The following is a 16,268-nucleotide window of genomic DNA, read 5'->3' as shown; positions in this document are numbered from 1 at the left end:
ATAAATAACACGAGAGGCAACTTCATTAGAAACTGGCTAGACAATAAAAGCATTCACTTCAAAACAAACTTATACAGCTCCGAGCTACAACGAGACAAAAGCTACATACTCTCCAAAGTAAACAATATAAAATTCAACTATTCTTATGACAAAAGAGAAGAATTAGAATTTCTAAAGTACCTTCTATACGAAATAAAAACACAACTGAAACAAGAATTCGCAAGCTCCATAAACCATCACTGGACAAACAAAATAAAAAACATCTCTAAAAACGACTCGGGCAATATGTTCACACAAATAAATCAAATCTTCAGATCAAAAGGACAAAACCCCATCCCACCTCTCAAATTGCCTCCAGAGAAATCCTCCCTCATCCAAGAAGCAGGTATAACGACACACAACACCATCAGAGACACCGAGGGTAACTTCATAATAGCTAAAACAACAGAAAAACTAAACATTATCGGCACCCACTTTTCCAAAACACACACTCAAAACGAACACCTGGGCCGAGAACAACTAAACAGAATTATCATCGCCGAAACAAACAAACTCAAAAATGAAATGGAACACGACATAACGCTAAACAAAATAGTCTGCGCATTCTCAAACGAAAACACCGCAGACAATCCCAAACAACCGGAACCAGAAATAAACTACTTCATAAATTACAATCAACTAAACAAAATCTTCTCCAAACTAAACAACAAAAAATCCTCCGGCTTCGACGGCATCCCAAACATTTTACTCAAGCGCCTACCGAACAAAATAAAATGGTACTACACAGTACTCTTCAACAATGCACTAAACAACACATATTTCCCTAGAAAATGGAAAAAAGCCAAACTGATAGTTATTACAAAAAAAGATAAAGACGGCTCATCACCCGCAAACCTACGACCCATAAGTCTCCTCCCCAACATAAGCAAAGTATTTGAAATAATCATAAACAACCCCCTCACCTCCTTCTGCTCAAAAAATGACATAATCCCAGAAAATCAATTTGGCTTCCGACACAAACACTCCACAATTCACGCAATAAACAAACTTACGTCGGACATCTGCTGGGCGCTAAACGCAAAACAACGAGTAGCCGCCTGCTTAGTAGACCTCGAAAAAGCATTCGACACAGTCTAGATCCCAGGTCTCATATACAAATTAATCAAGGAAAACTTTCCTAAATACCTAATCAAAATAGTCTGGGACATGATCACAAGCAGAACATTCGTAATGACCGAAGGTTCACACACATCAAGCAAAGAATTTTCCATAAAAAACGGTCTGCAACAAGGTACAGTAAATTTCCCGTTACTTTTCGGTATTTACAATAGTGACTTATTAAACCACTTTAATCTCAATACATCCACCCATAAACGCTCCATAGCCTTCGCAGATGACCTAATCATCTACGTAACAGGCCGCAAAACCAAAACAATAAAAACGGAACTCCAAGAACTTTTTGAGAAAATTAACGATCACTACAGCACATGGAAACTAAAAACCAACGCAAGCAAATGCGAAACCATACTGTTTAGACCCAAATCAAGCAAAATCGGCCCAATAGAAAGAGAACATGGTACAAAATTACAACTAAGGGAAAAAGCAAACGAAGGGGAGCTCATATCACACAAAAGCTGTGTAAAATACCTAGGCATAAATATAGACGAAAAATTAAACTATAAGCAGCACATCGAAATACAACTCTCCAAAGCCAGCAAAGCATTCTGGCACACAAAAAGATTATTCTACTCCAAACATATCAACAGGAAAGTAAAAATCCTGTGCTACCAAGCACTAATCAGACCGATCATAACCTACGGCTGCCCAATCTGGTACAACATATCAGCCTCCCAAATCGAAAAAATTCGCATATTCGAAAGAAAATGCATCAGAGCTTGCTTGAGTACTTACAGATTCGAACACAGCGGATTCAAAAAATATGTTAAAAACAAAATAATCTACGACCTAGCCAACATTCACCGCATAGACTGTCACATCTTAAAATTAATAAGAAACCACCAATTCGCGCAAGCGGCAAAAATAAAAGAAAATAGCTAGATCTTCAGTTGCTTATTCCCAAATAACGCATATTACAAAAATACTCTGGCAACAGGCTACATCCCCCTAGAAGCTTTCCTATAGCTAGACGAAAAAAACTACCTCCAACACCAAAATAACATCCCAATAATTTATCACATAAAAAGAAAAATAGGGACCAAAACTGTACTCTACGAAGAAAACTTAAACGGACAAACCGCAGACACTAGGTGGAGATACAACATGGCCCTCCCTCTGAAAGACGCTAAAGACAAACACAGAAAACACAAAAAAATATTGGTGGATTCCAAATCCATAATAAAACATGAGAGCAAACCATTAAACCGACAGAACCTAATTCTGCCACCGCATAACACAGGTGGAAACATTGTAAGTATTGTAAATAAACCTATTTAATATCCCCTTCCTCCTCCCCCCTCCCTTTCATCCCACCCCTCTCCAAAGTCACATAGCACCCAAGAAGTAGACTACCGAAGCGTCCTGTTTTGCGACCAAGTTTTCATGACAAAAAAAAAAACAACCAAAAATAAAATCACATAAAAGCTCCGCTCCCCAGCGGCTTAATTCCAAAGAATAAATTACATCATAAAAAATGAAACACGGCGACACATAACATAGTATGGCTTCGTCGTACCGTCGCGTATCGGTACTTTTGCCTAACACACCTTACCGAAATTCACAGTTTATTGTGAATAACCAAATGTACTAATATGTATCTTGGTTTAAATAAACATTATAAAAAAAAGCAGTGGTTAGCGCCTTAGGTTACGAACGTTCGGAACCCGGGTTCGAATCCCGGCGACCGGAGTTCAATTTTTCTTCCACGATACAAAAATTAGAAGAGAAGCGGCCGTACCCAGCAGCGCCATCTACAGTATAAAATGTCCGATACTACATTACTGTACCTAGAACGTGACTGTATGTAGATTCATCTAATAAGTGTAAAGCAACATTAGATGCAGCACTATAGCGTGTTACGCTTCTTTTAAAAAATCTATTTAAAAATGATGTGTTCGTTTTATTTAATACTATTTAAAATTAGAGTAAATAGTCTGAATGGTGCAAAAGCAGTAGCAAAGGTTAGAATCTTGCTGCGACTGTGAAACTATGTCATACAGAAAATATAATCCTAAGGAACTACGTGCAAGAAGGAAGAAATGTAAAAAAGCAACTTTCCTTTTATTCGTTATACAGAAATATACTATATTGATACACACAAATTGCTCGTTCCTTTAATTGAATGACAAGCCTATAATACATCTTCCACTTACAGAAATTGTTCAAAATTTCTCTAACCATCCTTAAGTTTCGTTGTTCTGTGAATTTTCAGACGTCATCAAGAATGGTCTTTCCGAAGTAGGACACAGAAATTTTTTAAATAACGGAGTGAGAGCCTTACTCTTGTTACCAACTGGTTCCAACAAATTGTTCCACAGATTATTCGCATCTTGGGAAACACAAAACATTTCTCATTATCAACGTAACACTCATTAAATAATTGTATAGTTTCATCTGTTATACTCACATAGTGCATGTAGTTTTTGACTCCAATGAAAGCAATCAGCGTTAAGATATGAGGGGTCGGAAAATCCATCCTCGGCAAGAGGTATTTTTGCATCTTCCAGAATCGGTAACATTACTACGGTGAAGTCATTTCTATGAAATTCTGGATAATTAGCGATTTCTTCGTCAATCTCTTGCCACCTAAAAAAATAAAACAAACTGGAATATTCTTCATATGCATCTTAAAATATCTGTCAAACGGTACTTGAAATGTGTTCGGGAAATAATATCGCATAAATGTGAAATAATAAAAATAAGCTGATTGCGGTGCGAAATGACGCTAGTTACCAAGATTTCGCATTTTTTCAGTATCTGTATATCACATTTTGGCTTCGCAGCTACACTTCGTGATCATTTGGATTATCATAGTAACTAAAAGTTCGTAGTTTTTTATAGCATAATTTTTGCTATGCGTAGAAGATTATGTGGAATAATCCACTGCCAAATTTAACGATTTCCGATACACGGTATGGTAATGGGAAGGTGCAACATCTTTTCAAGATAATTAGGATAAATGTCGCATTCCTAATCGGGACGGATGCCATATTGATTTAGTAAAGGCTGGAGGTGAATTTAAACTATTTCGTATTGAAGGAGCATTGTCGATGATTCCTCTATGGAGAAAACGAAGGATAAAGACAGGGGTATTTACACCATATCGATACGACATTTTCACGGAATTGGTCAATAGCCTTGTTGAGTCTCGATAATTTCTGCGTTCACTCGTCGTTCGAGTAAGGGTCTCGCCGATCTTCGTGATAAGAGAAACGAAATGTTAGAGGTCCTGCGTAACACCAAGCTTCTGGTTGATCAGTGAGGGGACCTTGTCGTGTTTATTACTACGCGTAAACTCGATCGGAAAACTCGCGCGGGCCGCGAGATATCACTAAGCGCGTCCTGCGCGTATCTCACTTACCCCACCATCGAACCTTCCGCACGACTTCCGCGCATGCTCACGAAATGTCGAAAGTGCAGAGTTTATATTAGCCATCGAGGCAACGACATTTAGGATACCCCCGAACGGGACGATCGCGGTGCATGTATCAAATTTGTATAAACATTGTTTATGTGCGCTAGTATATATTAATTACTTATGGTGACAATGGACTAGAGGAAACATTGATCCGCTCTACTCGAAAATTTAATGGGACGATTTCGGGTTGCTGTTATGGATTTTAATGAATAAGTAGATATAACGTGTAGCTTATGATTTTTCTTACAAGGATGGTTTATGTTTTCGAATGCCATAATCTTTTTCTCTATGACTTGTACGAGATAAGTTGCGGATCTACATTCGTTCGTGTAAAAAAACAAAACGCGATTCTGTTGTTCTCGATTTTCATCTTATTTTAGCTTTAAGAATCAGTACCGAAACTTACCTGCGGTATCAGACGAGTATCGATACGTTTGTGGTGTTTCAAGTACAGTACTTGTTAGTATCGGTTAGTAAAGAATCAACATTTTGATTAACTGAACAATAACTAATACCTTTGCCTTTGATATTAATCGATAACAGATTGAAATTCGTAGATCGCTGTCGATAACATCGATACCGCATTGATCACATCACGAGATATGTATTATATAAATACGAACTCGTCGTCTGAATACTCGCTCATAATATACATTTATAAATATACTTATCAGTGTTTCTTCACCCAAAGTCGAGCCCGACAATGCCCGAGTCGTCAATAAGATCTTAATGTGAATTGAAATGAAAGATGATGAATCTATGTCGTACACTAATAATTCTTTTAATAAAGTTATTCACCAACATATCACAAGACTGAAATAAGCTTAAATATAAAATAAAAATTAATGTAATTGGGCACAAAAGTGGCTGCACCTCCGATTTTGATGAAATTTAACTATAATGTAAAACTCATCGTTCAAAACAACATTATACTATAAACATTATACCATTACCCGACTTTAGTTTCCGAGATATTTGCAAAAATCTGCTGCTAATACTGCATTGAATCTTATCTATACATGCACGTCCATGGTAACGTATGCGGCAGCGTGGCGCAATTGCTTATCCACTGTTTCTATAAACACATCATGGCTGGTATGAAACGATCTGTATAACAGATGAACTCCTGGAAAAGCGAAAAAGTTTGACAAAATACGGGACGAGGGCAATGCTAGTCAATGTCGACGGCTAATAGCCTTACAGGTTTTGCGGTTCCATTATACTGAGCGACAGGTGAGACACTCGGTAACACTGAGTACCATTGCCGTCACCGCGTGTTTTGTCAAACTTCTTCGCAGTTACATTAAAAACAAAACATGATTTTCCGGCTTTATTGCTGCTTTCCTTAGCAAAAATGTTTGTTCTATCGCGTGCTAGTGTTAGATTCTCTCGTAGACCTTTAATTTTTGAAATAAGTTGGAAAATCTAAGCAAAAAAATGACGCGTTCTAAGCGTCCTTCTCGCTTTAATCATTATCTACACATATTTAAATGTCTGTAATACAATAACAGTACATATCGTTTTATTCAAGGGAGTCCACAGCATTTTTTGTCCAAAACACATCTCGATAGCTACTAATGTAAAAAAACAAAACATTCGCCAAGTTGCGAATTTGAATTTTTCTTACATTTTTTCTCAAAATTGAGTTTTTCAAAAGCTGTGCGTTCTAGCAAAAAATAGTTGGCCAATTCGTATTTAGCTCAAAAGTGTGTGCATGAATCACTTGTTGAAGGTTGCAAAACTAAATGTGTGTTCAAGAGCGTAATCCGTATTGAATGTAGATCAGTCTTTCAATTAGGCCGTCGTTAAAGTCTGATGGTAGTCAGCCTCCTCACGGTGCGACGACTGGATTGCTCAGTATTACTACTTTTCTAGAATAAGGTTCGGCTATGTATAGTTTTTGGCAACCGTCAATACATGTAAGACTTGTGCGTTCAAAATATTTTTTTACGTTTTCGAGGTAGTTAGAACAGTAGTTAGGTAGAATAAGTATTAAACAGTTCGCCCGTTATAGAGATTATTTGCAGGTCGCAGCGATGTGTTTATAGACACACAACAGTAGATGAGGGGTCACACCATGCTGACGCAAACATTGCCTTATAAGTCAGATTCAACATAGTAGTAGCAGTATACTTAAGCTTCATTAAAATGGGAATTGTAGTCCCATAATTTATGTATAATTACTAAGATTAACAAAATTCTTGTAAGTGTTTAATCCTCAAACACAAAATATTTAAAAAGTTAAATTCGGAAAATTATACAAACCTCTCTATTATTTTATAATATTCCGGTCTGTGATCTCTAAATTGTAAAGCAAACAAACATGAACATTCAATCATGGATGACAAATAGCACTGGAATGACTCTTTTCCTTGGTGTGCAGCAACCAGTTCCTTTAATTGAGGTGGTGGTATAAGAGCAACAAAAGTTCTTGGTAAATTGTCTCTTAATATTCTAAGAGTATGAATTAAATCTATTTTGTGATCATTTAACATAGTCCATGGAGAAGTTGCACACGTATTAATGCAAAAATCATTACTTCCAATCATCAACGAAATCAACTGGAAAACATAAAAATGTAGATACTATTGCTTAAACGATTAAATATTAAATGAAATTATAAATTTTGATTAAAGAAAGAAAAAATTTGTCCTATTTCATACTGGCATCTAATCTTTCTTAATTGCAGTTATAATTTTTAATTACATTTGGAGTGTATTTTTAGTAAATGAAAGGTAATGTAATTAACTCTTAAAAATAGTTCATCAGAACTGCAGTGAAATACTTCTCGAATTATAGTGCCAATAATTTCATTATGATATTTATTCCTTATTAATGAACGTATAAAGGCCTTGCCTAATTTTTATTTGAATATTTGAATAAAGATGGTAAAGGTGAATAATTTAGATTTTATGCGAATTTATGTTCCATTAGTCAGTTGTTAATTTCAATGATTATATGCATATTAAAACACCACCTGCCGTATAGTAAATATGTATAGTATATAATTACTTTGTCTACCAATATACGAACCTTCCAATGTTTGTTTATATCTACCCTCGGGTCATCTTTTATTTTATTGACCAGATATGTCGCCATGAAAGTCATATCTTTAGACATAGCTCCACCTTCGGCGACGTTTAACTGCGCAGCTGGATCAGTACTTATAGCGTCCCCAAGTGAATAACCTATTAATTTAGGATTAAATTCCTGCATATAGAAAAATCAGACTGTGAAATATTTCAGTATTTGCATTTATGGCGATAACACAAATCATACGCGCAAACGATGCAGATGTAAGAAATGAACAAACTTTAAGAATATTAGGGAGAGTCAGGTACTGTCGCCAAGTTCCTTGACCGCCGATACTGCCTACTATGCTTCTATCTTCAATGTTCACTTCCCATATATTTAACGAAGTAACTGCGGCGCCGATTGTCAAAGAATCACCCATTGCAGCAATAACATCTATGTCTCCTGGTCTTAAATGGTGTACCGACTCGGGAACTTTCGGAGACCTGCCGGCTAAACAAATTAAAGTAAAGACATTAGAATACATATGAACTTAAAAAAAGCATCAATTTTAATATTCTTAAATTACAGTAGGGTGAGGAGCTTGTAATGTTTCATATCTATCTTAAAAATGATATTAATAGGATAAGACTTTGAATGAACTCGAAATCACATTGACATTCTTGTAGCCACTACAAATTGTGAAGAACAGCGTTCTTCACTGTAGTTTCCTGCCACAGAAATTTACCAATTGTTTCCTAAGACAAATTATAAAAATTACAGGAAATAAAAAAAATCTGTGGTTTAAATTGAGTAATGATTTTAAAGAATGAATATCATAATATAATATTTACGGGTGATTTCATAAAATACTTGATAACAATAACCATAAATTTTGTTAACTACCTGTTACGTTGCAAGGAAAAGAGACGTCTAATGGAACTTCATCTTGAAATTTATTTTTATTCCGTAATTGAGACACACGTTCCTCACTTCTTGTACCTACAAAATAGTCCTTTTAAAATATTTTACAAAAATACTTCATCTGTGATATAACGTTGCACGCGATATGTCAAAATTCCGATCAAATAATGCAAAAGGTATGTCGAAATCTCAACCGCTCGCCTATCAGACAAAAATTCAATCCATGTGAATTAGTGTCAGCGTCAGAATAACCATTTCTAATATTGTGTAAATTAGAAAGAAAAATGAATGGGTTATGGGTTGGATCAGAGTAGTGAAATAATGCTATCGTGAAATAATTTTCGACGAATTTATTAATGTATGAAATGTTGGACTATGTCTCACCTGTCTGTTCGTCATGTACATACTTGATAGCGACAATGCACCTTCTCACCGTCACAAATACAGATAGCCCGCCGCTATTTAGTCTTACGATAATTTCTGACTGGGCCGAAGACTCTGTAAGAACCTCCGTAGGGTGCTTGAGCTAATATTTGGACAGCCGATGCTAGGCGAATTGAAGTAACTGAGCTATGAGGTATCGATGGCAAGACTGTTTCGAGAGATATGTAAAACAGTTTGACGAAGGATAAGTTGATAGACAGATAAACCGATGGCAAGCGATCCGACATTGCATTCTCAAAGAATAAAGAATAGAGAGCAGGGATATTGTTTAAAGGATCTGGCCACGGTGTGAGAAAGGCAGTGATGCTTTCTGCTAAGCGGATTGTCAGAAACCGGACGGCACTTAACTCAGAATTTTCTAGTTGCAAAGTACTAATAAAAATTCAAATTTTTCTTTAAACATACAAATAACAATAATACAAATAAGTAGTAATCGAATTCGCGATACGTTTACAAAATCGTATGAAAGAAATATTAAGTCGTGCCTAACATTAGGATACTAATCCAATCCAATCTATAACTCACTGATTTACTGATTTTTATTTATGTTAAAGTATTATTTACGTCCTTTTGCCGAATGTTCGAGAAGAAGGCGTGCGTGGCAACGGTCGCGGACGCCTAACAAACGCGTGGATATGGGGCGACAATTCATAACAATTCATGAAATCAAATTTTAATTATTTCTACATTTATAAAATTTATTCCAATTTATTTTTTCTCATCCATAATCTATTTTACACGAAAATTTATTATTATAGTATTTAAAAATAATACATTTATTGCTTTATACACAAACTTAAATTTTTCTATTAAAAAATTATTTGGATGTTCATCAATTTTTAACTCGTTATTTTTCATTTTCATTTTACATACAAATAAAAATTTATTTATTTTATAAATATTTATTTATTTATTTATATTTACAACTTTAATATATTTTTTTGAATTTTATAATGTAAGTGATTCAAATTTTAGAAATTTTTCATCATATTCATATTATTTAATAATTATTTTATTATTTATATACTCCGCATTCCCATTATATAAAACATTTATATTTAAATGAGAATTTATCTATAATTTAAACTTAAATTTTAGAAATAATTTAATTATTTTATTATTATTATCAAGAATAATTATATTAGGAAACTATTTTATTCTACTTAAATACCTTATCTTAAAATTTAAATTTAATAAAATAAGAACAAATATTGACATTTTTTATATAAAAACTTTTATTTCAATTATAACTCCTTTTTATTCTTTTACATTTATATTATTTAATTTAATTTAATATAAATTTTATACTTAATCTTTAAATTTGCAATTTCATATTTTATTTTAAACTATATTAATTTAAATTTAATTATAAATTAATAGTATTACAAAATTTTTAATTTTCATTAATAAATTTACAATTTATTTCTTTTTCAGACATAATACTTATTTCATTTTAAACTTATTAATTTATTTAATTATATAAATTATATTATATAATAAAATTTAATTCATAATGATAATAATAATAAATTTAAATTCAATATATTTTTCTATACAGGGTGGTTGGTATCTGGCGGTACAAGCGGAAAGGGGGTAATTCTACGCGAAAAAGAAGTCGAAATTATAGAATAAAGAATTTTTTTTTAATTTTTTTAAAAATCTACAGTGAGATCCGTTATAACGAGAGGTGATAAAGTGCAGGTGTACCGAACGAAAGTTGAAAGTCGATTTTCTCGAAAACATAGTCTCAAACGAAAAATTTTTATTCTATATTTTCGACTTCTTTTTTCGCGTAGAACCTCCCCCTTTCAGCTTGTACCACCAGTTACCAACCACCCTGTATATATAAACTTTAAATTTATTTTTTTATAAAAAAAATATTTAAAAATTTATTTAATTTCCCTAATATTTTCAATATTATGCTCTAAACTATAAGCTATTTAAATTAAATAAATTTATTTAATATTTTATTTATAAATTTATTTTATTTATTTATTTATTTAATCATAAATAATATATATAAATATAACTATAATTAAATCATTATTATTAATATCAAAAAATAAATATATATTAACAATAAATAAGAAATTTTTTGTCTATAATTTGTTTCTAATAAATAGCAAATAATGAAATCAAATAACATCGAGTCGTAACTGGACAGCGAGATTGACTAGCGAAACCTAGAGCGATACGCGACGCGATCAAAAGAAGATATTTGTTAATAAATATATTGTTGATCTAAACACCGAGTGTTTAATACACTACATCCAACGTCACCTCCAGTTATATAAAGATACCGCAATCAATTAAGCCAGAGTAAGCAGTAATGGAAACTGAATTTAATTGAAATTCCTTCTTAATATCTCGGGAACGAAGGCCGTGCGGTGGCTACATGACTATAGGAGAAAGTTGACCTCGACAACATATTCGAAATTTATTCAAAGATGTACCCTTCTCAATGTAATGACCGAAGAGCTGTAAAGTGTGCAAATGAAATATTTTTCATAATGTGTGAAAAGAAAAAATAATACGATAAATACCAGAATTTGAAAGTCAACAAGCTAGGTATACAAACATTTTCTGACTCTCTGTATAAGACAGCATAAAGAAAAAATGAAACTTTCTTATTTCTGCTTAGCGACGTATCGAATATATTTGTTCACATGCTATGAGCAAGTCACGTAAAATAAAAAAAAGGAAATCTCAGATGAAAAGAAAAATAAAGTATAAAAAAATAAAAAGAGAATTTATTTTTGAACACTTGGTTTACGCTAATTACGATTTGGTTCTGAACTCCAGCCGTGACTTTCCAAGACTGAAGCTCTTACAATTTGACTTTCGATTGGATCTGTTTCTTTTTTTCTTCGTCATCCCTCAATATCACCACTATCCTCGCGTTTGTTAGGCGTCCGCGACCGTTGCCACGCACGCCTTCTTCTAGAACATTCGGCGGAAGGACCGTTGGGATATCGATAACTCATCAAGCACTTCGGCGATATACATTGTCGCCGAGTGCCGCTACATCTTTATCGCCATCATCAGTTCATCGGGTTTGAAGTGTGCCGGTCGTGACAAGCACGTGTTGTCACAATCGCACATAAAAAATTGCATATGTGTATTGATTTTTTATTAATACACAAACTATATGTTCATAACCGGTGAAAATATGGCGATACGTGTGGTTCGCGATAAAAACAATACTAATAAAATTTATGTTTATTTGCTCCACGTTAGTTGATCATGATAGATGATGTACTGATCTACAATTTTGTTTCTGTAATATTTCGTTACCAAATTCCTACTGAAGCATAGAAAACAAATTAAAAATATACAAAACGATCATAAAACCAATCTGGACGTACGGAATACCACTATGGGGGACATCAGCAATGAGCCATATGAACAAAATAGGGAGAGTACAAGCTAAAATTCTTAGAACAATAGTAAACGCCCCATGGTACGTTAGAAACGAGAACATACGGAAGGCTCTGGGAATAGCAACGGTCAAAGAGGAAATTACCAGATACGCAGAACAATCACACCCAAAGTGGCTAGCTGCGGAAACGATCAGCACCTCAAACATGGAAAGAAGACTGAAAAGGGAACACCCAGCAGACCTCACAAAGGACACAACCTAACAATCACGAAGATGGTATCCCGCTGGGATGGTAGCCACCCACATGATAATCAAACAGTTAAAAAATTCTACCATATGTCCAAATTGGACAAATTGTGAAAGAAAAGAATTAAATAAAAAAAAAGAAAAAAAAATTACTACTCATAGCCGGTGAGAACGATACTAATGTACAGGAATAATTAAGGTTTTGTAAGCTATACAAAAAGTTATGTAACGTGTCTTGTTGAATTCATACATAATGATAAATATGTATATTATCATATATTTATATGTAAATATATATACTATATTTACTATATTTATTATATTTATATGTAAATATATGTACATATATTATATGTAAATATGTATTATAGCGATTTTGGAAAAAGGAGGTGTTTTAATTGAAGTAAATAATTGCAATATAATATAGCATAATGGATATGAAAATAAGGAATAAAGTTTATGAAGTGTGATGTTGATGAAACCGGTAGGAATTATTCTTTCTTCCGCGGTATATATCGACAATAGGCAAGATTTAATGGAAATGTCATCGTCTCTTAGTCACAGTTTTAAATTAAATGATAATTGTTTGTTAGTTCGATTTCTACTGTTATTTAACGAGCAGAGAAACTAAAATTTCATTCAACCGTTTGTCACAAGATTAGACCCAGCAGAATATTTAATTATTTTATATAGTTTACACTCCTTTTGATGAAATGTTCAATTTTACTATCATCTAATATTTTTCTACTGTACATCGTATTATTTGCGAACAGATCAATAAATCTTATGAGGTTTAGAAGAATTAACAATATGACGACAGACAAATGAAACCAAACTATGTTCTTATCAGCTGTGTATTACTATAGTAACGTCACTATCGATCAATTGTATTAAACATTATATCGCTCTGACGACTTGACAGGCTGTTGCTAATAAATTTTTGTTTTATAGTTGCATAAATAGTTACTATTATTCGATCGTTCGGTAAAAGAGTAAAAGTTGATAAAAACACTTAAAAAAAGCACGGACCGCTTTTTTTTTAGCATATATCTTAGGCGATTTATTTCTAAGTAAGAAACGTTTTCAATTTTGATGTTATCTCTTGTGATTCTTGAGATACGCAATTTGAAGTATTATAAACGTAATTTTCTTAGAAAAAGAATTCGAATTAAAATATACACGTTAAAGGTAAGATCTGAAAATGATATTATAACTACCATAAGATACAAGTATCAGGATTTTATATATAAAGTTTCGTTCGAATCTGGTAACATCTGTAAAAGTTATGAAACATTCATTGAAATGAATAGGCAGAATGATACATAAACAGTACTGCAACAAAATTTCACATAAACATTCTTACTGACGCACTTGGCAATTGTTTGAGTGACTTTGGAACCGAGATATTTCGACTCTTCTTATTTCACTCATTAAATTATGATAATTTGTCCTTCTCTACTAATTAGTTTCCTTGGTCTGCCTGTAGGATATTTGTTTGTGACTGTTTTTTCGATTTCTGACATTGTGATAATATAACATATCATAGGTACATATCTATCTCATATTCTAGCGATCTGCTGTTATAATTTTCATCTTTATGTCCTTTTCATATCAATTCCCTCTCGAATATCTATATTTCTGATTATTTGGCACTTATTATCACTACAGAGATTAATATTATTCACAGCGAAGCACAAAACTCACTGCACAATTTAATTCTACATCAACCGAGTCTGCCAACGTTTTCTTGTCACTTTGTATACGAAAGTATTGTTTAACATCGCTTAACATCTAAACGTTCGATTACTTTTGCGACCCTGTTTCTATACATCCTTGCAATGAAAGATTTCATAACTTCTACAAACGTTATCGGATTTGTTCCAAATTTTAGATATGCAGATGTATAATCTTGGTACTTATATCTTATAGTAACAAGAGCATTGTTTTCACTTCTTAAATTTAACGTGCGTATTTTAATTGTCTAGAGTTTTAATAGCATGTGAAAACTTTCATGAGCTACTGTATATTTTCAAGATTATTATTATAAAGTAAATACGTTCGGCGACGAGGGGTAACAACACCTCCCCTTGCAACCCGTCGCTAACCTAACTAAAACCCAATTTCCATCTGAAATCACAATCAGGTTGCTGCCACTTATACTCGTAGAACAAGACTGACCAGTATTTTAAGAACAAATGGAAATGGTATACAGACATTTTTAGATTTCACATTTACCTAACAGCTCCTCACTCTTAGTACACTTCAGGACTGCTGTTTAGTTTCATTACGAATTTCGAAATAAGTACGATTCACAAAATTCCACATCTCAAGAACCAGAAGAGGGTGCCACAGAATTCATAGCATGTGTCACTTAAAAATTTAATCTCTACAATATTTACATGTTAAAAGAAGAATGATCCGTGCTGTACAAATGTTTGTCTACTTTTACCGAAAAAAATTTCCTTAACTTATCATTTTATCGCGAAAATATATATATTCACAATGAAACATTAGTCTATGAAAAATAAGATTCACAATATTTCAATTTTCCTCCAAAAAGCATCTCTCTAACAAAAAAAAAAAAAAAAAAAATGATATTACTGCATAAAGAAAATAAACACGAAATAAACTAAAATAGACGTACCGTAAGATTGCGTTAACCAATTACGATATCCACGATAGATGTGATTAAGAATCGACGTATCCAAGGCAGTTCTTTGCGACATGGTTAGCACGCATAATTCCAATACAAGGCACAGATACAGCTTCTTCATCGTAAGTTTTCTTGCACAATCAAGTGGTCACTTTTAAGTTCCCACGGTGATATTTTATTTTTGTTGATTACAAAGGCAAAAAAATATAAATTCTTGCGATGACTGCTAACTGCTACGCGTATTATCGAGGGCCCTTGATAGCACCGCATCCAGTCTTAACTGTTGTTACTTAGCGGTCGTTAGGAACACTGCTCGCACTCGTAAAAGACTTGGAACCGCTGTGATACATGATCATAATAAGAGACAAAATATATACTTTGATTCAGATACTCCCCATCTCAATTATCATTTTTTACATATTTATTTGCATTTACGTGGTCAAAAAGGTCAAGATAACTAATGAATACGAATAGGCAATGCTTGCGCAATATGATTAACATATTGTATAATGTGTATATACTACTATTATTTCCAATTGTACTTTAAGCATACTATAGAAATTGTATAATAAAAAAAATATCCGAAAAAAAAATTTTTTCCCAAGAAAAATATTACCGACTTTCAAATGCGTTAAAAATTGAAAAATAACTTTTATTGTATTTATACAAATTAAGTGTGCTAAAAAATATGAAATAATTTCTATTTTTATGCCTACTTCAGAAGCATCTCAATTTGACATGTATTTTTCCTTTTTCCTTATGTATGTTCGCCGATTTCTTTGAAATGACTTGACTAAACGGAACTTTATTCATCGTATAGGGAATGTTCTCCCTTTGGTCCCGTTAGAAAATTTTTTTGCATTTGTGTTTTGTAAATTATTTTTCTTTGCAAAAATTCAAATTTTACGTATCTTTGTCGGTTACTAATGATTAAATTAAGCTATCGGAATAAAATCTTATGCATCTTCTGGGACTACTACTATTCTTATCGCAAAGTTCATTGTTAACTATCATAA

The 16,268-nt window shown here is 33.1% G+C and overlaps 1 protein-coding gene across 1 annotated transcript; it reads right to left on the bottom strand.

The window, feature by feature from the left end:
• Nucleotides 1-3,263: 3,263 nt before the first annotated feature.
• On the bottom strand, nucleotides 3,264-15,579 carry LOC138188692 (phospholipase B1, membrane-associated-like). Its single transcript, XM_069130691.1, has 7 exons — nucleotides 15,244-15,579; nucleotides 8,513-8,608; nucleotides 7,908-8,119; nucleotides 7,628-7,804; nucleotides 6,860-7,155; nucleotides 3,584-3,762; nucleotides 3,264-3,505 (listed from the first exon to the last, which is right to left on the bottom strand). The coding sequence occupies exons 1-7, from the start codon at nucleotides 15,371-15,373 to the stop codon at nucleotides 3,360-3,362; spliced, it is 1,236 nt and encodes a 411-aa protein (XP_068986792.1). The 5' UTR covers nucleotides 15,374-15,579; the 3' UTR covers nucleotides 3,264-3,359.
• Between the last annotated feature and the right edge of the window lie 689 nt (nucleotides 15,580-16,268).

This window comes from Bombus flavifrons, chromosome 17 (assembly GCF_040668555.2).
Source record: "Bombus flavifrons isolate JBK064 chromosome 17, iyBomFlav1_principal, whole genome shotgun sequence".
NCBI classification, from domain to species: Eukaryota; Metazoa; Arthropoda; class Insecta; order Hymenoptera; family Apidae; genus Bombus; species Bombus flavifrons.
The sequence above is the reverse complement of the archived record's forward strand: the minus strand, read 5'-3'. Positions and strand labels throughout refer to the sequence as shown.

Bases quoted from the DNA above. Each gene is read 5' to 3' on its own strand.
- LOC138188692 (XM_069130691.1), bottom strand. From the start codon at position 15,373: ATGAAGAAGCTGTATCTGTGCCTTGTATTGGAATTATGCGTGCTAACC. The intron at 7,805-7,907 runs GTTTGTTCATTT...TTCTATATGCAG, and splicing joins CTCTCCCTAATATTCTTAAA to GAATTTAATCCTAAATTAAT. The intron at 7,156-7,627 runs GTTCGTATATTG...TATGTTTTCCAG, and splicing joins ATATAAACAAACATTGGAAG to TTGATTTCGTTGATGATTGG.